Raw genomic sequence first — 25,674 nt, 5'->3', positions numbered from 1 at the left:
CGTAGTGGCATGAGTCGCTCTGATCACTTATGACTTACACCAAAATGTAGTTCTACTGCATACTGTGAAATTGGAAAATCTGTTCTGCATGTGTTCTAATGGATGTAACGGTCATTAAGTATATGAGTCTTCTGACGTTGTAATCAGCTGTGATTCAGTCTGTTAAATATCCATGAAACAACATCTGCTTCACAGAGTGACCTTCTGCTAAAGAATACTTAACGTCTATTAGTAGATCGTAGCGCAGATCTGCCTTATTTGAAATGCGCTGAACTAGTCTACTGCTGTTTAGCAACTAGCTTGTAATAATTTATTGCAGTTAAATAAAGCTTAAAAAAACTCCATTAAATAATTATAGGGATTATATGCATTTCCAAAACCTTTGTGTTCTACAGAAATTACCCATTTAATTTCAGGGTTGGTTTGTTTAAAAAAGCTGAAATCTAAAGGCACATTAGGGGAGCGGTCAGATGCTGTTTTCTGTAGGTGTTAATAAAACCAGATGAAAAAAAAAGATCTGAATCAAATTAAAACCAAAAGCAATTTTACCATCTGTGGTATATTAATTAGAACTTTGTGTATCAAGGGTAGACTTGCTCTTAGAGAATGTCACTGAACACCCGCTTAATAGAACAATATGCAAATGTATTAGGTTATGGATTTACATGCAGTTTTTAATGCTAATTCATCTACAGTGGATCCCCAAGAAATTGGTAGTGTGTATAGATGTGTATGTGCACATACACATAAATATAATGTTTCCATTTCTTTTTTCAGAGCAACCTGCAAACAACCAAGGCCAATCCACCCTGCAGCCTCTGCCACCTTCCCATAAGCAACACTCCGCACAGCATCATCCATCCATCACTTCTCTCAATAGAAACTCCCTGACCAATAGAAGGAACCAGAGTCCGGCCCCGCCGGCTGCTTTGCCCGCCGAGCTGCAAACCACACCCGAGTCCGTCCAGCTGCAGGACAGCTGGGTCCTTGGCAGTAATGTACCACTGGAAAGCAGGTAAGCCTTGAAGTTGAGACTTTCAGAGTATTTGATTGTTAGGACCACACAATGTACCTGCATGGAGAATGCATGTTTGACAACAGTCAACAAACCATATTTTTTAAGTATCTGAAATGGAAAGATAAACTAGTCCAACCCTTTCCTCACCAAGACGGATTTACCATTCTTATATACTCTCTGTTTTATCTTCTCTAGAAACAGTTCCAGATGACTGGTACTCTTTTAGTTGCTGGACCAATGAACTTTCCTATCCTTTTCACACATTTTGTAGTCTACAAGAGATGAGAATAAATGACTTCAGTGAAACTTTTCTTTGCTACCATTTTTCTTCTTATCTACAGATGATCAGGCATGTAGAGAAAAGGATGGAAATGTAAATGTGATTCTCAGTCCCATGATTCAGTGATTATATTGAGCATCTCCTCGGTTCCAGACATCCCTGCTTTTCACAGACTCCGTTTTGTCCATCACATCCTAAAATCGTAGTGGACCCCCGCTGATGATGCTTTAGCACAAGTCAGAGGCCCGCCTGTTAAGGATATTTTAGTTTCTTGCAAAATGAGGGAGATGGGACCTTTAAGGTTCCTTCCATCATTATTTCCAGTCATTTTTAGACAATTCTATTAGAAAATTCTTCCTTATGATTCCTGAAATTTCCATCCTCTGGTCATCACCATGCAGCTGAGAATCTGTAACTGTACAAAATCATTTTGCCCCATTTCTACAGCACGGCCCGCTCTCAGCGTGGCCTGTGGACCCCTTCGCTTCCAGAAGCTTCGCCAGCTCAGTGCTCTTTCTCTGACACATACTGGTGTTTCAGTGAGGTTCTTAATGACTTCTAGCACATCTCAGGCTACAGTTAGCAACCTGCTCACACCAGAGTGTAGATCAGTAAGAGCTATTTTGAGCTAATTCATTTCATTTTTAAATATCTCTGGGTACAGAAAATCTTACCTTCTTCCTTTGGCCAGGACCTTAACAGTCAGCATCTTCTTTGTATCACGTATCACACAAGCAAAGAGTGTGGTGTCCTAACTCATGGGTCTCCTATTGGCAGCTTTGCAGCAGTGTTCCTCTAACACTCCTATTGGTATTTATTTCTTTCCTGCCCTAAGGTTCCAATAGGTTCAGAGAAAAAGACTCATCACCACATAAAGCCAGAAACCAGAGGGCTCTGGACCTCCTGGGAGGATGCCCTGCCCTCTAGAGCCCCTGGCTAAAGTCACCATTTAAATTAGCTTCTGGGTGAAAAAACGGGTCTCGTGATGAATTAATTGCTTTTTTTTTTTTTTTTGCCATTAATTGCATGATCTAAGCCAATTCTGCCCTGAGGATGAGCAAGCAGGATGTCCTCACAGTTAGTTGTCAACAATAAAAATATTTCTATCTTTTCTTTTACTCTTGACCTAAAAAGAAGTTTCCAAAAAACCCTTGTCTTTTCATCTACAGTGTCAGCCAAGAGTAGTTGGGTTTTATTATTTATTTTGTAATATTGAACACTCTTCTGGGAAAAGTTAGAAAGTGCAGGAGAAGTAGGCAAACAGCAGGTTTCTTCACTTAAAGACAAAGAATCACGTACACAGATTTTTTTCTTAGCCCAGAGCTAAATTTACTCAGTATCATTAATTAGGACACACTGAACAATCAACACTGATGCACTATTGTCATTTGGAAAAAAAATTTATTAGGAAAAAAGTAATTTTCCAGTTGAGTCATCAAATTGAATATGGATAATTGCATTGTAGTTGACAATAATTGTTTTGACAAATATTTATGAAATATGCCAAGTTAGGTCATCAGAAATGTGTTTAATTTCGGGGACGTGGTAGTTAGCACAAAAGCCTCAAAAAGCGGTGATAGGAAAGTTGGTATTCCTTGAAGCCATGTCTTATAGAGCAGATATTTGGAATAATTTGGGGGAAAGGTAAGTGTGTTCTTGTTATTCCTCATATTGTGCTAATGAATATTTGTTGCTGGGAAGTTAGGGAAGAAAGTAGCTCCTTAGAGGACAACCCACAGTAGCTATATGTGAAATTGTAGTTGATTTCTCTAAATTCAGACCGTTTAAGAAATCACTCTCGGGGCGATTTCAAAGCCGTACCATTTGAAATTCCATTTCAAAGCAATACCGTTAGTGAACCATCAATGGAATTACATTTTATAGTTTTATGAATTGACATAGTAAGAAAATCTGTCAGTTGATATTCTCACACACATATAAAGAAAGTATAATGAATTTGAAAATTGTGCATCATGCTAAAATTTTTCAATCTGTAGTATAATTTTGTTATTTTCTCCTTTTCCAATGTTCACATCTTATAATATTACTAATCAAAAAAAATGGCATTTCGACTTGCAGGTACTCAGTGAATCAACCTAGGCAGAGGTGTGAAAATTTCACACTGTACTGACATAGTGCCACTGTGGTTTCTTTAATAGTCTCACTTGGCTGGAACTCTTGAGGTGAAGAACCAGTCTTACTTATCATTGATTTTTCCTTTTTTAGTTAAGGTTCCCTATTGAGTATGATTCTCAGTTTCAACTATATTAACAACTTTATCCAGACTTGTGTCTGCCTTTGACTATTTTTTAATCTAGTGTAGAGTTTCGTCTTTGGCAATTATTGCTATTTATACATAGACTCATCTTACTGATTGTCACTTTTCTGAAACTGTCATTTAAAGGATGTAAGCTATAAAGATTGAAATTCAGTTCTGTGTAGATAAGAATCTCTGTTTTTTTTCTCTTTGTCTCTTCCCCTTTTCTCCTTTCAGCATATCCTGATAATAGTTGGTTACAAGTGGCATGTAATAATCCATGAAAATCTCAAGTCATTTGCACCTAAACTTGGTACAGAAGACGTAAAAGATGTGTCCTATCTGTTTCAACATAGCTTTCCTTTTGATTTAGTAAAAAGCATGTTTTCCCACCAGCAGTTTCTTGCTTCCATAAAAGCGTGTATGTCCTTTCTCTAATGAATTTAGCCGTTGCTGCCGCTGGAGACTGTCGATGTTATTGTGTACTGTGCACTTCTACCCACTAAACAGAGTAGCTCTGGTCACCCATCTCCAGCGAGTTTCAGATCTAGAGTCACGTCAAGATGCGAACAAGCATTTGCCGTTTATAAGCATATTCTTATTATCTCATCATCTCCTAAAAGTAACAATCAGGGCCTAGACAGAACACCAGTACTTGCTTAGAACTTTCCTGAAGACTCCTTTTCTTTGAGCTCAGTATTTCTTGTCCTTTGTATAATACATTTTTAGGGCATCTGATAGCCTATAGCTTATCCTTTGTTTATTTTATACTTCAGCTGCTTCCGTACATAATAATAGCTGCTACCAGAATATAGAGCAGCTGAAGAAAAGTGTGCCCTTGACTCAGGCTGGCACCACTTAAAGGTGCAGTACGGAGACTCTCATTGAGAAGCCTGACCTCCAGCAATTGTAAAGTTAATTGCCTGCAAGTTGCTCATTTATATATGTGAATTACGTAGCTTAGTAGTTACCTATTAGATGTTAACCAAGTGGTTCATGTGTAGCTATTTAATAAAAGATGTATTAAAGTCTCGTTTATTGAAGTCTGCTTTGGCCTTGATAGTTCATTAGTGACGTTCCCATAGCTTTTTACCTTGTAGCTCAGCAATGCTTTTCTAATTATTAATGTATGAAATTGCATATTAAATTACCTTTTTATTATTGCATTTTTAATTCAAATATCAAGATGTCTTGGGCTGCTTTAATATGAGATCAATTGCTACATCTTTAAAAAAAAAAAATACCTAAACAGAAGTATCATTTACTAAAGTAAGATATTCTCCTTTTTTTCCCCCTCTTTTATCTTCACTCTAAATGGTTCTAAGGAAAAGGAAAGACAATCAGGTCTGAGTCAGCCTTGCCTATTAGAAGTCTAGGCAGCAACACACACGTCCTGGCCGTATAGTACCAGGGTAGAGCTTTCCCAGTTGAAAAATTGTACCTCCACCTACAAGCTGATAACCAGCTACCTTTAGCAAGGCAGTAAGTAGTAAGATCCTCCATAATTAAAGATACAGCTGTAAGTAAAATATACCTGTGAAGGTCATCTACTGACTTAAGTTTACTGAGTAATGCCATATCCTTTTGTTAAAGATAGTTTGAGGAAACCCAAGGACACCTGTGGGAAAAGAGAAAATCACAAAATACAGTAAGGAGAGGTAAAACTGAAGAAGCTAAAGTTACTGAACATAATCTTCAAAATCAGTTGTGGATCTAGGCTAAGAAATTCTTAATCTTTGAGAGTCTCACCATCTCCACTTGTTTAAAAAAAAAAAAAAACCCAGTAAACTCATCTAAAATTACATACTAATGAATAGTAAACATCAAGGGATTCCAGAGCTCTTGAAATATTTCACCTTTAATAACTTACGGTATTTGTTAAAAGGCCCGTAGAGGGATATGTGTCCAGTTGTAAGAGTAATAGGAAGACAGAGGAAGACGGATGTGTGATTCAGGAGGATTTGCTAGGAGGTGTTTATATTTAAGACTCGTTTCAATTTGTGGCTTAAAGATTTTTGTATCAATGAGAGGAGGGTAATTCCAGAAGCTTCTGCAGTCCTAGCTCAGTGCCTGTGTTCTGTTGTAACCATATAATTTATCATCAACCAGGACAATATGGGAGGGAAAGGGGACCATGAACAGTTACATTGGAACTACAGGCATAAACTCAGGCTGTTGTGGGTAAAGAGGCATATGGTCACCCTACCAAGTGTTATTCCCCAGAGTCAAGTTACTTGGTAAGTTCCAATTATTTTATACATAAGGTAAATAATAACAGAGATCAAGTGAGAGGCAGTGGAAAGGCAGCCCTTGGTTGAATACAGGTGTGACTCCTACTTTGAAAGTTTCTAGTTTCTGTTGCCAACATGTAGCAAATATTTAACCCTTTGTCAACCCCTTCACAGAGAAAGCTTCTGTTGACCCCCAAAATGTGTCACTCCTAGAAATGATACATAAAATGGTCGTCTTTATTTTCTTCTCACAGTATCAAGAGAACAGGAGGGGGCATATAGTGAAGTCAGCGTGTTGAATGACTTTTTTTCCCCAAAAAGTTCAAATTTAATTTCTTAAATGTAAAATGTAAAAGGTAAATCATATATTAACTAAAAATGTTAAAGATAAATTTTGATCCTGGTTTTACTCAAAGATCCATGTGTCTCTTATACTGAAAGAGTCCTCATTCTAAAATAAAGTATGAGATAAAGATTCAAAGATGATTGCTAAGTGAAAGCAAAAGCATCATTTTTAATACAAGATTGCTACTAACCAGTTGCAATGCTACAGTCTCAGTATGGTTGTTTAGCAGGCATCATGCCAATAATTAAAATGAGAAAGTAAGCTGTGGACTGACTGTAGCTCTAAAATAAAGGTCATTCCCAGGAGTCAATATTGATATATATTCCTGAATAAAACCTAGTAGATCTAGTAGAGATATAAACACAGTTTAGCATCATGAGAAGAACATGTGCTTTGCAGTTAGACCTGATTTTTAATCGTAGATCCATCATTTAAACTAGCTATGTAGTCATCTACAAATTATTTAATTATTTAAATCTGAGGTCAATTTCCAATGCAATAATAATACCTACTCATAATAGTGTTGTATTAAATGAAATAATGTAAACAACTCATCTGGCAATAGGTGCTTCATAACTGTTTTTTCTAAATATGACCAAACAGTAATAATAGTAATAACAACCATTGCATAGGATAAGATAACCCAACTGGTTAACAGCCGAACGAATATCTTTTATTATTAAGTAGCTCTCTTCTCTCCAGGAACGAAGAACCTATTTGTCTTAACTGGAATAATTATGTCTAATTTATCTTTATGAGTTAGGTAGTCCAAGCCTTAACCATAGTTTTACCAGAATAAAATCTCTTGGTTTTTTTTTTTTCACTATTCCTGTCATTCAACAAAAAGTACATGAATTTTTGCAAGTCTGTTAATTTTGTTCTTGAGAAGAAAAAAAAAAAAATTATAATGAAAGGCAACTATTCATATCCCTGAAACATTTAGTTAACTAAAGTAATAAATGTTTGGAATGAATCCATAAAAGCCTTGATAGATGCATTGTCTTCACATCAGTCAGAAGTTAGACCCCAGTTATATTTAAGGTTTTTAAAGCTTTAGGTATCTTTTGAGTATGATGAAGTTACTGTACAAAAGAGTAGGAGTGTTATTTTGTTTAACTGAGGTGAACCAGTTTTTTTTAATAGCAATTAAGATACCAAGAAAGTATGCATTAATCATTTGCTGTAGGCCTTAGATGATTTTTGAAAGCATAATTCCAACCAGTTGCAAATACTGTATACTCTGATAATGTTTGGTTTTGGATAAGCAGCAATCTGTATAAAATATTCATATATGATAACCTGAATTTCCATAGTACCTAGAGTAATGAATTCTTAATTACTCCTAACACATTTCTGGTCGCTTCTCTGAACGTGATCAGAGTAAAAGGTCATCTGTGCCATTACTCTGGTCATAGCTAATGACTGTGATTTAATCATAATCTTTTTCTGGATATGACCTATTCATTTTAAGACACCTCTCTTCTTCCTCGGCAACTGTTTTTGGAAGTTTTTAAAAATTCATTTACTCTTCACTAATGTCTGTGAATATATGTTTCAATCCTCTTTCCTTGATTTTGTGTGTGTGTGTGTTGTCTTTACTTAACATCATTACTACATGTTGATTTTATCCTTTCCTAGAATTTATTGTCCAATTTTAAAACTATGCGTTTCTCTCTAAAATTTCATCCTCTGGTTTCATCACCAATTAATATATACCCTGCCAAAGACAATTGCTTTTCTTTTCCTGCGTTTCTTCATTTTGCCTTGACATTCTTGTGCCTGTTTTATTTCTTTCTCCTTTAATTGCAAACCTGAGTCTGTGTCCTATTACACCATTCTCAGAACCCTTTCTTCTTAGCCCATTAAGATTAAATTCTTGAACATGCAATTAGCCAACTAAGTTTAATAAATTCTATTTGATAACCCCTCTAATTCTGCTAAGACCCTCTTTATGATTTCTTAGCATCTCACCTTATATTCTGAACCACTTAAAATGCTACTACCAGAAGTCATCTTGTTCCAGTTACATCCTGCACTAATAGAATATTGCTTCTTTCTGGTCATGGTGTACTAGACACCAGATCTGGGTTAAAATCTCAACATCCTACTAGCTATATAACCTTGGGCCAAGTACTCATACATTTTTATCTCGTTTTCTCATAAAATGGGTTTGATGATATTTCACAAACATTTTATAAGTATGCCTTGAAATACTATATGTAAGGTATCTGGCACTTCAGTTTCTTTTCTTTATTCTTTTCTTATGCTATACCTTTAAAAATAAAATAATTGAGTTAGCATTTATAAAGGTAAATGACAGCTACCAAGGCAGTGAAGGCAATGACAATTGCCAGGAACTTACATGCTGATTAATTTTTGTGAGCAATTAGGTAGCATTCTCAGCTTTGGAGCTAGGTATTTTGTTATTGTGAGAAGAATCACTATATCCTCAGTTTAATTGGGGTGACTTCCTAGAGGAAATAAATTATGAAGTAAATTTTCAAAGACAGGGTTTGTTTTAGAAAAAGCTAACAGTGATAATATGGGGAAGAAATTATCTGAGATAGTGGTGGAGTAGTGATACTTCATAAAATAAAGCCTGAATGCATTCATTCATTCAGCAGATGTTTATGAAATGTACCCGTATGAAAAACTCAAGTTTATTATGGAGGACCTGTAGAAGGTATGACTGCTTCTGAAAAAGATTGGACTATATTCCAGAGCAAATTTCAGGGTTGGAATTGATTTTAGAGATGATCTAATCTTAACTTCTTTTTAAGGCCCATGGAGATTTAGTAAAGTGCCTAAGATCATGTGATCACTAGCATTCAGCTAGATCTCAGGTTCCAAATTCATTACCTTTTCTTCTCGTAGTGTCTCCACATTTTTTTTATTACATATGAAAGGGAAAAATAAAGTACTCAACTCCAAAATGTATGTATTTATCAAATTAAAAATTATACAGTTGTAGCAATGTACTAATCTTATGCATGTTATCATACATATATAAAACTAAAAATTGAAAGGATGAAATGAAATAGATAATATTTTTAAATAATTTTCTTTTATTTAAGTCTATTAAGTTCATTTAGTAAATTATTTATTAAATATGCACTTATGAAATAATTACGTATCAAAGTCATCATACCTTAAACATTTTTCAATCCTATCTAACAATTATATATACTTCCTTTTGGCAAATACAAGTTGTATATATTTAGAATGTACAATTTGTCTTTTTAAGGTGTACATGATGATTTTATATATGTGTGTGTGTGCGTGTATGTGTGTGCGTGTGTGTGTGTGTATATATCTATATCTATATCTATAACTGAGTTAACTAACACACCCATCAAGTCACATAGTTATCTTTTGTGTGTATGTGTGGTGAGAACACTTAGGATCTACTCTTTTAGCAATTTCAAGTACACAACATAGTAGTATTATCTGTAATGACCAGGCTGCACATTAGCTCCCGACTTATTCACCTTATAACCGAAAGTGTCTCCCCACTTCCCATGCCTCCCAGCCCCTGGTCTTGGCAGCCAGACCATTCTGGTCTCTGGTTCTATGAGTTTGACTTCTTTTTTTTTTTTTTGGCCATGCCGCACAGCATGTGGGATCTTAGTTCCCTGACCAGGGATCGAACCCATGCCCCCTGCATTGGGAGCACAAAGTGTTAACCACTGGACCGCCAGGGAAGTCCCGAAGTTGACTTTTTTAGATTTGACATATAAATGAGATCATACAGTATCTGTTGTAACTTGGCTAATTTCATTTTCTAACAAACTAATTGGATGTTGTTGCATTTTCACATTTTTAAGTAAACAAAGGCAAAACCCACTAAAATACCATGTTTTGCAGACTTTTAAGCAGTTTAGAGAACTGATTATTGGCATAGGTGGCAATCATCGTTCTTGGCAACAAAATTATAATGAGAATAATTCCAAATGTACGTTTTAAAAATATTCTCTCTGGGCTAAGAGTTTCTTCAGAGAAGCAGTACTTTCTTACTCATTCTTGAATAATACCTGTACCTTAAAGAGACAGATAAATAATTTTTTCAAAAATAAATTCTTGGTAGCATACTACTGACAGCCACTTGTCATCACCGAAAAGTTCAGCAAATTTGGACCCATTTTATATGTTTAACCCATTTTTATGGTTTATAACTCTTTGGGGGTACTTTGCCATGAGCTCGCTGGCTAACCTTTAAGTGGTTAAAAAAGATTCTCAAGATCACTCCACTACTCATCCCAAAGAATGAGTGAAGAATTTTGTATTGAATTAATCACAAACAAGCTGCAAAAACTAAACGGTGAGGACGTTACTGGTAACCCCTCCTCTCGGTGAGCTCTTTTCTCTGTCTCAGGATACCTCATGGACATTAATGACTTTCCAACAAAAGGACTGGGTGTAGGCTCCACAGTCATCAGTGTATTCAATATCGTAAAAGCCTGGTATCTTATTTTTAAAATACGAGATAAATACAGATAGAAGGGTGCTTTACACATGCATTAAGGTACATAGCTCATATGGTGACTACTACTATATTATATAACTGGTTAAAAACATAAGTTTTAAGGACAAAAAGTCATGACTTTGCCCCTGTATTAACTTTGCCAAATTAAGGCTCAGTTTTCTCATCTTAAAAAAAGTAGAGTTTACAATCACACAGAGTGGGGATTTTATGAAGTTTAAATTACATAATTTTTTCTTTGTACACAGTAAATAGGTCCTCAATCAGCCTAACTTAAACCACTCACCACTCTTTGCACTGGTTGTTTTCTGTTTTGTTTTGTTAAATACTTCTTGTTCACTGTCACACATCTGATTGCTTAGGATACCTTCAACATCTCTTAACAACCCTGGAATTCTTTTATTCTTCATCAACTTACATCGACACCTGAAATTCTTCTCTTTACCTATATCACACTTCCTTTTCAAATTTATAGAAAGAGCTTTGCTGAGCAATTTTAAGCCATCAATAATTAAATGAGTTAATAATTAAGTAGATTAAATCTTGTTCAAATAGCACATAGGAATTTTAAGATCTTTTTCATTTCCATCTTAATTTTAATATATTTAGTATGTAATAACTGCCAACAGTAGTGTAATTGATATCTTAAAACATGTAGGAAAATACCTAATATAGATTTGGGCATTTGATACCATGGCTACACAGTTAAAATAGCTAAAATATAACAAGGACTATTAAACTATTTTAGCCATCTTGATAACGGTTTAAAAAAATCTGCATATTTAATCTGGTTGTTCAGTTCTTAATGCTCCCAAGCAAACTGTATAACATGACTTGTTGCTTGATTATAAACATGTCTAAGTTAAAACAAGTCATAATAAAAATATCTTGCTTCCTATTGTAGACCTATTTATTTTTTACAACTGTGGTTATACTTAAATTTTAGATTATATGTCTCTCGCTTAGGACTGAAAAGTGAATGTATAAGACAGTAAAGAATTCACTAAAATATATTTCCCACAAATCACCTTAATACTGTCTAGAATTTTGCCTCCCAATTTTCAGAGATCAGTTAACACATAATGCTGTACTTACCACGTACCTGTTTGTACATTCAGTATGATTATAAGTTGATACAGAGGCAATTGCTAAAATGTATAATTATTAATACATTCATATTGCAATTTTTTGTAAAATATTATAAAACAATTTTTGTCTCAAACCTCTTGTACAACCACTAATAGCTCATATTAATTCAGGTAACAGCAGTGAAATGTATCTTGTTTATAAGCTTTTCATTTAAGACATTTTTCTTGCTGGGATCACCTCCTAGTGTGAAAGTTGTCCAAAGATAATAGCACATCAATTCAAAAGTGTAATAGATTTGAGAACACAACATGCTATCAGCATGAAATAGTTTATCAGTCTCACTAACTCATTGTGTCACAGCTAGAATCATTACATATTTGTTTTTTGTTTTCATGTCAAAATATGTAATTTACATTCTAATGCTGATTACTCACTTGGAGGATGTTTAATTTTCTTATTTAAAATATTTTTCTTTAAAATGCATACCATAATTAATTTAAAGGTAGTACAAGAAGAGGCATTTTAATTAGTAGGAGTCTAAAATATTTCCTTTTTTTGCAATTCAGGGATGCACAGTATATTACTTAGACTATAAAGCATTTTCAATTAGATTTATAATAATACCTTTATATTAGAAGCAAAATAATTAGTCCATTTTGTTTTTTGGTTTTTTTTAGAAAGTACACTTTTTTTCTTTTTTTTTTTTTTTGGCTGCATTGAGTCTTCTTTGCTGCGCGCGGGCTTTCTCTAGTTGTGGCGAGCGGGGGCTACTCTTCGTTGCGGTGCGCGGGCATCGCAGTGGCTTCTCTTGTTGCGGAGCATGGGCTCTAGGCGCACGGGCTTCAGAAGTTGTGGTGCACGGGCTCAGTAGTTGTGGCGCATTAGTTTAGTTGCCCTGTGGCATCTGGGATCTTCCCGGACCAGGGATCAAACCCATGTCCCCTGCATTGGCAGGCGGATTCTTAACCACTGTGCCACCAGGGAAGTCCCAGTTAATCCATTTTTGAATGAGCCCTGTCCAATTCTTAGAAAATTTACACACACACCCACACACATGCACACATCACCTTTTCTAGACTCGTCCTATTTAAAAATCAGCAGAAATTAAATGATCAAAATGCAAGGTGAAAAAATATTGAGGTTTAGTTTATCATTAACTCACTCGAGGTAAATTTTATTTTTTCTTAACTGTTTCACCTTTTTAATCCACCCTTGAGACAAGCCTCTTCCGTTTTTAGATCCCATTTGATAATTTTTTACTCTTAGTTAAAGCTTTTGGCAAGTGCTGCTGCTACCATAGTGGTTATTGAAGAAGTTAATTAAAAACTAGTCCTCCAACTACTTTTTACTTTCCTTCTACCAGTTAAGTACTACTCTTAACTGGTTCTGTCACTCCCACCCTTGAAAGCACGTTTTAATATAACACGTAAAGGATGAAAGAAAAAACTTTACCTGTAATAATGAGGATTCAGTGGGGGATTTCTGCTGCCTCTGAACTTCAGGGAAACAGTTTTTTTTCATCATGTAGTTTTGTGATCAGAAGCTACCACTGCTGCGACCTTTGTCAAGGTGTGTGCGGTAGTGCAGCCACCGTGGCCAGTGCTGGGAACAGCACCTTGATTGTCACTGCTTTGGCCTCAGCTGCTTCAAAGGAGAAAACTTAGGGAGAAGGCATGTTGTGCGGGAAAATACTCCTACTTTTTTCCTTCCCCTCAAAGTAGCAGATGTGAAAAGGAGTAAGGAGGTTATGTTTGTGTGTGTGTATACAGTGCTTTTAAAATGTTTAGAATTGAGTTTTCCAGAAGTCTCTTCTAATAGATAAAGAGAATGAGTGGAGATAGCTGATTCTTTCCTAGATAGATTTTAATCCAGGTAATACATTGAAGCAAAGTTTTTAGAGGAAAAAAAGAATGTATAAAAACAATTCCAGCCAAAAAGGTTAAGAGTAGAGAAATAGCATCATCTCTATGAAGAAAAGTAGTGAAACCTTTTGGGAAGCTGTAAATACCCAAGGTGACTTCAAGTAGTAGTCTACTTGACTACTACTCAAGCCAAAGTTTGAGAACCATTGCTTTAATGTATGTAATAGTCTCGAAGTACATTTCTGCTCATGTTGGTGGCCTAACCCTTGACTCTGTAAGTTCACAAGGCCCTACCGAAATCTGTGAGTCCATCATCAGTCTGATGGAACCGTTTCCATGAGAAAGATAGGTGACTGCAGAATACTTTTTGCAGTCTCATGCAGATGTTAGTGTGGGTAGGCTTCTCCCTGAAAATTCATAGCAGCCTCTGCAATCTCTTAGTTCCGGGATCGTCACAGAACTGCTTAGGGCCATCATCCTTGACTGATGGAGATTTCTTTCCAAACAGCTACGTATTTAAGCACAGTAAGTAATTGCAGATGTCTCTGGATATCTATTGAGAATCAGTTGCTGAAAGGTAAGGAAAACCAATAGGAACCCAGCCTTGATTAGAAACAGCTAATTTTCTACATGCGCTTGCTTTCTTTAGTTTTCTGTTTAATAGCTGCCAAAAATTTTATGTTTGCTTGCATCATTATCCTAAAGCACACCACTTAAATAAACTGCTTTTTCAAGTCTTTTAATCAGTTACAAAATGTTGCTAAGTGTATATTTAGCAGATAATCCACTTGGCTTTGGAACTGAAAAATCAGAATTTGACAGTGAAAATTCTAAAGACTGTGATAATAAAGCACAGGTTTTAAGGTTCAAAGTGCTCAGATAATAGTTAATATCATCTTTCAGTTTTATCATTTCTTATATATACTGACAGGGCTCCCCTGGTGGTGCAATGGTTAAGAATCCGCCTGCCAATGCAGGGGACACGGGTTTGAGCCCTGGGCCAGGAAGATCCCACATGCTGCGGAGCAACTAAGCCCGCAAGCCACAACTACTGAGCCCACGTGATGCAACTAGAGAAAGCTGCACACAGCAACGAAGAACCAAAGCAGCCAAAAATAAATAAATGAAATAAATAAATTTATAAATAAATAAATACTGACAAATATTTGGGGCTGTTTTAACTCCTGCAATATTTAATATATATACTCTCAATGATAGATTACAGGTAATTAAGTGAGTGATAACGGGCAATATGAAAGATAACACAATAATTAAATTTTGTATATTTTGAAAATTTTTAGAAGGTATTTTATCTTAAAATGAATTCCAGGCAAACCATCCATTGTTTGGGCATCATCAAGTGACTAAAACTATTTTGAACTCAGTAGTTAATTTTAGCCTTCATATATTACCAGGTAAATTTAATCCACAAGTGTAGGATTCATTTGCTTTAAATCTGAAAATGTTGTTTCAGAAGCACTGTTTGATGTTGAGGAAATCTTATGAGACCTTTAATAAGCCTCTTAAATCCAGAAAGTTATATTTTGTCAGAAGGAAAAAGAGCCTATATATAACTTAAAATTTCCTTAGCTCTTAAGTGAGAACTTTGGATTCTGAAAATGTTGTAAATTTGGCCAAATATTGCCAATCTTTCTTCTTACTGGCACATTGTCTTTGAAATCAGAGCATCCAATTTGCAGCAAGCAATCTATATTATAGGTAAAATTTTTATTGATTTGCCTAGAAACATACATAGAAGGCAAGGCATCAAGACATTTAAACAGTTCACATTTAGTATGATGTAAATTACTCTCTCTGTTCAACAAAGACTATAAGAAGAGGAAGAAAGCGTCATTTCCTGTGCAATAGAGCCTTTCTCCCCATAAGATGTAACAGGTTTTAGACAATAGAAATATTTTTCCAGGTGTCTGTGTGTCAGTAAAGGTTTCAGCTGTGCCTTAGGGACAGGAACAGAACACTGACTACTATTCTCTTTTCATTCTAATCATTTGCTTTGTTTGCTCATCTCTCAAAAGGTTTTTAATGCTGTATAAAACATGGAAGGGAAAAAAAGCCCCTCTTTTCTATGAAGATAACCAATTATGAAGTTAATCTAATTAAAATTTCATTCAGTGGTTGCACACTTTCTTTTTGACTTTTATCTTCTATCCTAATGTCCCACTGAGGAAATGACTCACATGGCTTTGAATGATGCTATAACACATTTTCCAGGGATGCTTCTCATTTGGTTCCTATAATTTCCGACTTATTAAACCATGTTCTTGATTTTAGAGGAGTATCGTGATTATATTAAGCTCCTGAACAAAAGACTAGTATTAACCTGTTTGTTTCCTGGTGACGCTTGTAAGCTTATTGTATCTTATAACTTGTTTAATTTTGTACTTGATGTTAGGATCTTATAAAATGAGCACTGAATAAATTGATATTACATATAATATAGAAAGGCACATTTAAATTTACTCCAAAAATCTCATTATTTTTCCACTAAAAATCTTAACAATAGTAAGTTTTGTGGTGATTACTTTGAAAGACAAAAACCATCAAAAGTGAAGAGTTACCAAGGAACAACGTGTACCTGCTGAGAGACTGAGTGAAACAGCAAGAAAAAGCAGTTGTAAGTGGTCTGAGGTAAAGGTGGATAGAAATTGTGACTGGACATATAGAAGTAATTCAGTGTATTGTCAGGTTCAGTATTTAAAACATGACATTTCACTTGAGAGTAGAAGGAAATTTGAAATGAAAATGTTACTGTGCCATTCTTGGTGTTTGCCAAACAAATTAAAAAGAGGAAGTTGAGGTATAAGAACTCAGAAGAACTTCTCCACCCTGGCAAAAAAAAAAAAAAAAAGAAAAGAAAAGAATGAAACAGAAAAAAGCAAAGGAGAAATTCTGTAAAGGAAAGAATGTAAGATTCTCTGACTGGTGGAATACTGGTGGGAGGAGGGGGCAGGCAGAAAAGAATAGTAATTGAAAATTACCCCTAAATCCGTCAGTTAGAGAAACATTAAGGACAGAGTTACCAACAGTGACCAAAAGGTGGGAATGGAGACAGCAAGAAGGACAAGGAGATTCAGTCTGTGTCCCTACTAATTTCCTTTTTTTTTTTTTAATTTTTTTTAAATATTGGAATGTAGTTAATTTACAATATTCTGTTAGTTTCAGGTGTACAGCAAAGTGATTCAGTTATACATATACATGTATCTATTCTTTTTCAGATTCTTTTGCATATAAGTTATTACAGAGTATTGAGTGTAGTTCCCTGTGCTCTGCAGTAGGTCCTTGTTGATGATCTGTTTTACAGTGATGACACTGTTTAACATACAGTGTGTGTATGTTAATCCCAATCCCATAATTTATCCCTCCCCCAGCTTTCCCCTTTGGTAACCATAAATTTGTTTTCTAAGTCTGTGAGTCTGTTTCTGCTTTGTAAATAAGTTCATTTGTGTCATTTTTTAGATAGTAATTTAAAATTTGTGGCATGACCCAGAGAAAGATCCATCACAGAGTCAGTTAGAAATATATGCTAGAACCAAAGGCAGAAAGCTGACATGAAAAGGTTGGTGTGAAGGCAGATCAACAAAGAAACGGATCTTTCAACTTCAGAGGAAAAACGAGCAACTATTAATTGTGCTTAATACCGAGTGATCCTGCCCATTTATGTTTTCGCTGCCTCGCGGCGTTACAGTTAATGATGCCACGTGGTTCCACGGTGCTTGTCTGTTTGTTGTTAATAGAATCCCCCTCAAGATTCCAAAGCCACAAAGCAACTGTTAGTGTTCGGTGACCTTCTGCACCGGCTGCCTTTGGGGCTTTGAAATTGATTTTCCTCCTCCCAGTCTCCAATAGTCTCTCTTCAAGTGTGCATCTCTAGTTTGTCACCAGAGTGAAAATGGTGGCACAAATGGCAGAGGAACTGGAGACAGGTGCCATGCAGGGCATCATTAGAAACATCAGAACGAGATCAGCCTGCTCTGGTCTGCCCTGTGTTACAAAGAGGCTGCCGCTGCTTCTGCTTTATTGCCGAATACAATGGGGGCATATTCTCACAGGATCCGCTTGTTTCATTCCCAAATATGGTCTGAGAAGGAAAGAAAATCCCTGCCTTTATTCTCCAAACCTCATGTGGATGCTGGGTCAAAAGCATATGTTTTTGACAGTAATTTTTGCAGAATTTTTGATATGTGAGAAACATATTCCCAAGGCTGTGTGACTGGTGAAGAGTCACAGGGTGGGAGAGACCATCATGACACACAGGAGTAGGTGCCTTAGAGAGAATTAGGTGATAAAAGAATTTTCTGGAAACTCCTTGTATACTTTTCATGTAGCTGAATTCCAGTATTCATTTATCTGTTCATTTATTAAATATTTGTGGAATTCTAGACCTAAACTAAGCATTGTGTTCGAGCTTGAAACAGTTTTTAAAAAATCCTGGGCTTAAAGATACAGGTAAGTCACAAAATACACTTGTCAGTGTGTTGTATTTTCTGTATTGCAGTGGAAAGGACATTGTTGACTTTGGAAAGACGGCATCCTGTCTGAACCTAAAAATGGACAGATTCCTACCAAATCTGAAACCAAGTGTTCTTTATAGAAAGTATGTTGACATAGACCTTTTCTACTAGTCTAGTTAATGTCTAAGAGGTTTTTACATGTGTATATTTTAACATACCTATTTTGAGGCTTTAATGATTCTTAAAGGAATCATCCTCACATGAATGCCATCATTTGTAAATGGTTTCAAAATACATCGATTTAAGCAGTCTTTATGAATTCTTTCTATACTTACACCCTAGAAAGCCATCTGAAAGTATTGAAGACCAGTGATTCTAAAATATAATTGACGGGTGATTTGGTTTCTCTTTCAGTGTTTTATAATGTTTCTTTATTTACTATGCACGTACATCTCCAAGGCACGAATTTGATGCCACCCCCAACATGGATAGTCATTTAGACAGAGGAAGGGGAAATGCACTTCAGAGCTTTAAAGTCAGTGGCCAAAAAAAACCCCAAAACAATCAAATTCTATTTTCTCTTGCAGCGACAAAAGTAGATTTATGTATTAAATAAGTTAGGGGACTTCCCTGGTGGTCCAGTGGTTAAGACTCCGTGCTTCCACTGCAGGGGGCACAGGTTCGATCCCTGGTCGTGGAACTGAGATCCTGCATGCCGTGCAGCACAGCCAGAAAATAAATAAATTACTTGAGTTTTACAAAATAAACTAAAAGACTGTATGACAGTATAAACAGTACAGTCCTAAATTTATTTAAAAATAAATAAAATTAGAAACTCTTTGAAAGTAAAGAGTCTTCAGTTGTGCTAACCTTGACGAGCAGTGTATTTCTGAGTAATATATCTTTGTTTTCAACAATATCTCATAGTTGCATTTTGCTCTAAGAAAAATAATAATTTCATAGCGGTTGAAGCCTAGTTCTTGAAAGAGTTCCTTGCCGGGATCACCAAAGCAGATGGACATCATGTATTGATACCACAAGTTTTGGAAACTGGAAAAGGGATGTCTAATTTGAAGTCAGCATGTGTCTAACTCCTTGTCTCGAACCATGTTTTCAGTGTTAAAGCTAAGATCATAATCTTTAGTGGCCCATAGGCTGAGGTTCAAGTCCCATTTCCCACTGAGAAATGACCCACACCACTCTGAATAAAGCGCTAACACATTTTCCAGGTTCGGGTTTGCTATGATTTCCAACTTTTATTTATTTTTATGTCATCATTTGTTTATCAGCTGTGGGTCTTTGCCCAAAAGGTACTTAATTTCTACAAGGCCCACTGTCCACAGCAGCACAATAGTCACCATTTTATTTATTTTACAGTATTTACGGAGCAACAATTATGTACCAGGAACTTTCTAAGTCCTGAAAATACTTAGAGGTGAATGAGACTTTGTGGAGTTTACATTCTAACTGGAGAAGACAGACCAGAGATTTATGCAGTGTATATACCATTCACATCCATCAATTTAGGATACTAGACAAACAACTTCATTTTTTTATACTTCCGTCTCGATTTTATTTGAAACTCTCATCCCTGGAAACTTTGCTCGGGTGATTGGGTCTCTCCCGCTCCCACCCCACCCCGTCGCGATGCTGTGAGCCCAGCAGGGAGTCCCAGGTGCCTGAGTCTTCATGCTGTTTCCTCATTATCAGTCGCAGTGTTGCTGCTTCGACAGCTGCGTTCCTGTCTGCACAGGCCCCTTTGGTCCAGTTTCTCTGCTACTCTTGAAGCCGTAGAGGTCATTCTGCTTCCTGTGAGTCCCGCTAAGATGCAGAAATCTCAGGGAGGTTCTCCACAGCTTCATCACCTCAACCCTCCACCCGCTAGTTTTCTCTTGGGGACCCTGCGACCTCTGCCGGTCTCTGTTCTGAGGTCTAAGGACACGTGTCTTCCATTCTCAGGGCCCCTGATCCACTCCCCACTGGGCCCTGTGGAATCCTCTGCTCTCATCAGCTCCCCGAGGGTTCTCTTCCTGCTCCCCGCCTGGAGAGAAACCCCTATTTTACGTCACACTGCGTTTCTCCCAGACATTCTGGTTATACCCCCGTCCACCCCATTTCACCCAGTAGACTGGGCTTTGGGAAACCGGCAAGACACTCGGGCTGTTTTACTTCTTGCCCCGTCTCGTCTCTCCTGGGGGCAATGCAACAAGGCAGCTGCTGGAATTGAGACAGGGGAGGAAGCGCAAAGACAGAAGGGGAGGGAAATTTCAGGAGGGAAAATACACATTTTAAACAGCATTAAAACAATTTAACCCACTGCCCAAGTAAACAGATGGACAAGATAGGAACTGACTGTAATAAGCCCTTTGAAGGAAATAGGCGTGATGATATGATGGAAAGTAAAGGAACGGGGCCTTTGGTAGCATCTCTGTCTGGTTCCATTATTCTTCCTGCCTCACCTTTTCCTTCTCCAAGAGGGGTGGGTATGTATCCTTCAGAACGTGTTCTGTTACTCCTTTCCAGCGGCAAGGAAAGTAATCTGTTACTGTGGGCCGCTGGGACCCTCGCTCACTCTTCATGTATAATCCTAAAGAAAGTGAGAACCTTGATCAGGGGGTCAGCTGCAACTCTCAGGCCAGGTCCAACCTGTCACCTGTTTTTGTAGTGATCATGACCTAAGAATGATTTTTCCATCTTTAAGTGATTGAAAAAAAATCAAAAACAGAAGAATATTTTATGACATGGGAAAATGACATGAAATGAAAATTCCAATGTCCATAAATAAATGTTATTCGAATACAGCCATAATCAAGTACGTATCGTCTGTGGCTGCAGTCACTATAGAAGCAGAGTTGCGATGGTATGGCGAGAAAAGCTTAAAATAGTGACTGTTAGGTCCCTTACAGAAAAAGCTTGCCTGCCCCTGACCCGGATGATTGGGGTCCTCCCTGGCACCGCACGGTCCATCTTCTCCAGCATACGTGCCCTCCCACGTGCGGGGTCGCCAATGCCAAATTTGTAAACCAGGGAATTCATCTTGTAGACATTGGTTGTGAGACATTGGTGTTATACTCTGATTTGGGATTTAAAGTCTTCAAATGATACTTTTGGGTCTTTTGGAATATAGATTCCAGTGAGTGAATTTGGGACGAAAAATAGCTAATGCTTATTCAGCACTTACCTGGTGCCAGATGTAAACACGTCACATAGGTTACTTCATTTAATCCTCATAAAATGCCTATGTAGTAGGTACTATTATTATTCCCATTTAATGGATGATAAAACCAAGACACAGAAAATTTGAGCCACTTAGAAACTTCATGCAGATAATTATAGGTGAAGTCTGGATTTGAACCCAGACAGTCCGGATCCAGAGCCCACATTCTTAATAATTATGCTGAATATAAATATGGTAGTAGGTGCTAAAAATACTGCTTCCAACATACCATTTAATTCAGGTTATAAACTTTAAAATTTGCTTTATAAAGTAGTTCCATGGGGGAAAATGGATTCACAATACAGTCGCTAGTATAATTTACAGAAGTAGTTACTTATCATTTGCATCTGTTCTAATTTTGTGGTTGACAAAGCATTTTTAGATGCATTAACTGGTTTACAACCCTGTGAGATAAGTAAATCATTTTACAGATGAAAATAGGATCATAAAAGTAGGAAATGTTAGACCAGGAACTTAAACCTCAATCTTCTGATTTCTAACTTAGAATTTTTTCCACTATACCTGTCAGGCAAATTTTCATGACTTTTACCATATCTGTACACCAGCTACACTATTATTAATAATTTTCTGGAAATGGACTCTTTGTAACTTAAATACCTGGTTAGCCTTTCATAAGCAATAATATATGTAGAATTATGACTTTGATTTTTTTCATTTCTGAAACACATTGTGCTTACTGTATTCCAAGTACACTACAGTAAATATTAACTCATATAAGCCTCATGACAACCCCGACAGGAAGATACTATTACTATCCGTATTTTCCAGATTAAGAAACCAAAACACAGAGAGGGGTTAGCTGTCTTGCCCAAAGACACATACCTAGTAGTAAAGCAGGACTTGAACCTCAGCAATCTAGCTTCCAAGTTCTGTCCTTTTAACCCCTTAACTTGTTTGATATACTCAATGTATTTTCTAATACCCATTAAAATAGGTACATTGTATTACAATTTAAAATAGTCAGCTGTGTCCCATCTAAAATCATCTTGCACAAAGACTGTATTGTACCATGGTGGAATATTCCAGATTATTTCCTATAGCCTCCTGCATAGAAAAGAGAGAGCAGAGTCTGTTGACTTAATTGGATGTGGTATTAGGGAAAATGATAGTAAATATTGGGACACAAACTAAATGCACAATCAGATACTAGCATAATATGAAATGTAATCCATGAAAAACATGGTGCTTTTTTCTAAATTTGGGGACTTTTATTGTTAATAGGAATCTTAAAACGAGTCATCTTTCCTAAAGAATTCCCTATACAGCACTCCTGTCGTGTGAGCGTTCAAATTTCTGCTTAAACATTTTCAAGGTAAGAGAGCAGACCACTCTTAGAGGCAGTTTACCCCACTGTCGTTTGGCTCAAGTCGTTAGGGAATCTTTCTGTAGTTGATCTAAAAACCTGATTCACTAACCTCTTCATTTATTTAGGCTGGTTTTAGAAAGTGTTCTGTGAGTCCTTTCTTTCTCTATCCCTCCCTCCAGCAGATTTACTTTCCTGGTTATGTTTGACATAAGCGGAAGATAAGATTAGTTTGCCCCCCTTGAGAACTGACCCGCTGCCTGTGGCCAGGCTTGACAGTACCTGTTACTGGGGAGGGGAAGCGGGGGAAGGATAAGAATGTTCGCCCACACGGCCAGAAAAGAAATCAGTCTGTACCACGTGATCAGGTGTGCTTGTGTTTGTAGGAGTACATATTCTCATATAGAGCAAATCCACGCGTAGCTATAAAGTAATATAATTACTTTTCTTAAGTGAAATGGGAAGATGTTCTGAAGGCAGTTCATAAAGGGAACTTCCAAAATGCTTTTGTGCAGGAAATGGTACAACTCTGCGGTCTCTCAAGACACCTACTTGAAAGGACAGTAATCATTTGTGTGCGTAAATCCTCCTGTATTCATTACAAACCAGTCTCTTTCATCCCGGAGTCATTTTTCTGAGTTGGGTTTTCTGGTTAAAATATTTTCTTAATTTCTCATTTTTTGAATTATATGCAGTAAATGATTTTAAAGCCAGAGAGAGAGTGAAAGAGAGGAGAGCTCATGCCTCGCCGTCTCTGTCTCTCACATTTTAATCCATGTGTATCTTATACTGATTTTTTTCCTGTCTCTCACGTTTTAATCTGTGTGTATCTTATACTGATTTTTTTCCTGTCCCGCAGGCATTTCCTATTCAAAACAGGAACAGGGACAACCCCGCTGTTCAGTACTGCAACCCCAGGGTACACGATGGCCTCTGGCTCTGTGTACTCGCCACCTACTCGGCCGCTACCTAGAAACACCCTATCAAGAAGTGCTTTTAAATTCAAGAAGTCTTCAAAGTACTGTAGCTGGAAATGCACCGCCCTGTGTGCTGTAGGGGTCTCCGTGCTCCTGGCAATACTTCTGTCGTATTTTATAGGTAAGAACACGTTTCTGGAACTCTTTTCGTCTGTAAATCGGGATGTTACATGATTGTTTAGTTGATTTTATGTATTTGGTCAAGGTGTGTATTCGGAGGTTATATGTCATGGGGGAGGGGCTGGTACTGATATATGATAAATCGCAGAGTATTTTAAGTAATTTCCGTCATACGTAGATAAATGGAAAAGCTGCCTTTGCGTGAGGCACGAGGTCTGTCTTGGACACACAGTAGAGTGTGTGTTTGTGTTGGATTTGTCCCTCGTGAGATATGGGCAGTTCTGTGGCATTTCATGTCCAGGAGATAATTGATGCGCTTGTAGGAGGAATGAACTCTATGCAGGAATCTCCTTCAGGGCAGAGTCGATAGGAAGCTCTCTGCCCCTTGCGATGTTACTGTCTTTCAGCCAACTCAGCTGTCTAAATGTAAAACCCAGCGCTCAGGGCCATCCTCTTGCACTCAGGAAACACTCTCCAGAGAACCGAGCATCCATAAAGCAGTGGCTGATCACATGCGCGCTCCTCTGTGTGGATTTGCCAGCTTTTCCGACGTGGTATCGATCATGCTTTTTGTCACCCAAATGATGGGAGCTGCTCATAGAAGTTGTAAATATGCCTTTTCTCTGTTTCAGAGCATAGGTGAGCGCTCACGCTATTGGAAAGTTGCTTATTCAAGTGTCAGAAATGACCACATCCGACCTTGATCTGCTTCTAAGTGTAGGGAAAGGCCCACCGCATCAAAATGCAAATGGTGTCCACTGAGATAAATCACAGGCTGTGTGTTTTGCCAGCAAGAACAACAGCCAGTGATGCATCCTCAAGTTTGCAAAGCGATTTGTGATGCCCCGTGAAATTCTATAGCTGAATAAGAGAATCACAGGGCTGTCTGTAGAATAGTAGGACGCTTTTGTGGTGAACCAGTTTCTATCATTAACTACAATACTCCTTAGTTATAAATGATGTCCTTTGGAAAGTGAAATAACCATTTTGAGTCACGTCATTTAAGAGGAAAATAGAATTTTAGAGCATGAAGGAAGGAACTTTAGAGATAATTGAGTCAGGGCTGGCAACTCGGTGGCATGGGGAGTCCTGTGACTTCCGAGTCTTTGACCGGGGCCGGCATCGCTAATGAATCCGGGCGCCCTTTCCCACTGAACCTGCGCACAGCCTCGTTATCGTCGTCACAGGGCTTCGTACGGCCACTGTCCGTCAGAGATGAAAGCGAGATGAAACCTGTCTGTCTTTTTTCAATCTAAGTTAACTCCCTCCTTGTAAAAGTGGTCAAACCAGGTACCAAAGGGGTTGTCACTTGGCCGAGGTCACACACTAATGATGTATTGCTGTGCTCTTCCATAACACTCGAGGTACACGAGGAATGTCACAACAAAAATCTGTATTCACAGACAGATTTCTAGTATTCAGCTAAAAAATATCCAGCCATTAAGAGCATCTCTTCTGGTTAACTGTATACATTACTTGTACTTGTCAGCAGCGTGCTGCTGAAGAATTTTAAATGGTTTCTGAAATGCACCGGTCACAAATGGGATGTAATAAATTAAGCATATGTATTTGTATGGGATTTTTTTTTTTTTACTATAGTACATGCTAAACGGCTAGATAAGTACTGTGCAGGGTCGGAATTCAGTGTCTGTGCTGTGGATGTGTGGTCAGACATACTTTCTGATCTGAAGTACCTGCGTCCTACCAGTTGTTAAATATTTTGAATATCAACTCTGATACCATTTAATTTTATTGACATTGCGTGACTAGGAAGAAAAATAGCATTTTAACGTGAGATCAGATCCCTATTATTTGTGAGCCTTGTACTCTTGTTAAGGATCCATCAGTCATTATAATTGAATATCAGACTCCTAAATAAAGACTCAAATGTTCCTTTTTTTTCAAATTTCCTGTTTTTACTGTTTAGTGGTTAACATCCTGCGTTATGCCTACCAGTACCACGATCATAAATGTCTCCCTTTGATTTTATCTTTCCCCACA

General features: G+C 37.2%; 1 protein-coding gene across 4 annotated transcripts in view; it reads left to right on the top strand.

Moving 5' to 3' along the window:
* Positions 1-25,674, top strand: part of LOC133081392 (teneurin-3) — a 319,076-nt gene that overhangs the window by 133,474 nt on the left and 159,928 nt on the right. For all 4 annotated transcript variants that reach the window (XM_061177486.1, XM_061177487.1, XM_061177485.1 and 1 more), the window contains 2 exons: positions 778-1,015; positions 23,436-23,674. In XM_061177486.1, the coding sequence (XP_061033469.1) occupies positions 23,503-23,674 (172 nt within the window). In that variant the 5' untranslated portion in view covers positions 778-1,015; positions 23,436-23,502. Of the gene's footprint in view, positions 1-777; positions 1,016-23,435; positions 23,675-25,674 lie in introns of those variants that run through there.

Source organism: Eubalaena glacialis, chromosome 20 (assembly GCF_028564815.1).
Source record: "Eubalaena glacialis isolate mEubGla1 chromosome 20, mEubGla1.1.hap2.+ XY, whole genome shotgun sequence".
NCBI lineage: Eukaryota > Metazoa > Chordata > Mammalia > Artiodactyla > Balaenidae > Eubalaena > Eubalaena glacialis.
Note: the sequence above shows the minus strand (reverse complement) of the source record. Positions and strands in the feature narration are given on the sequence as shown.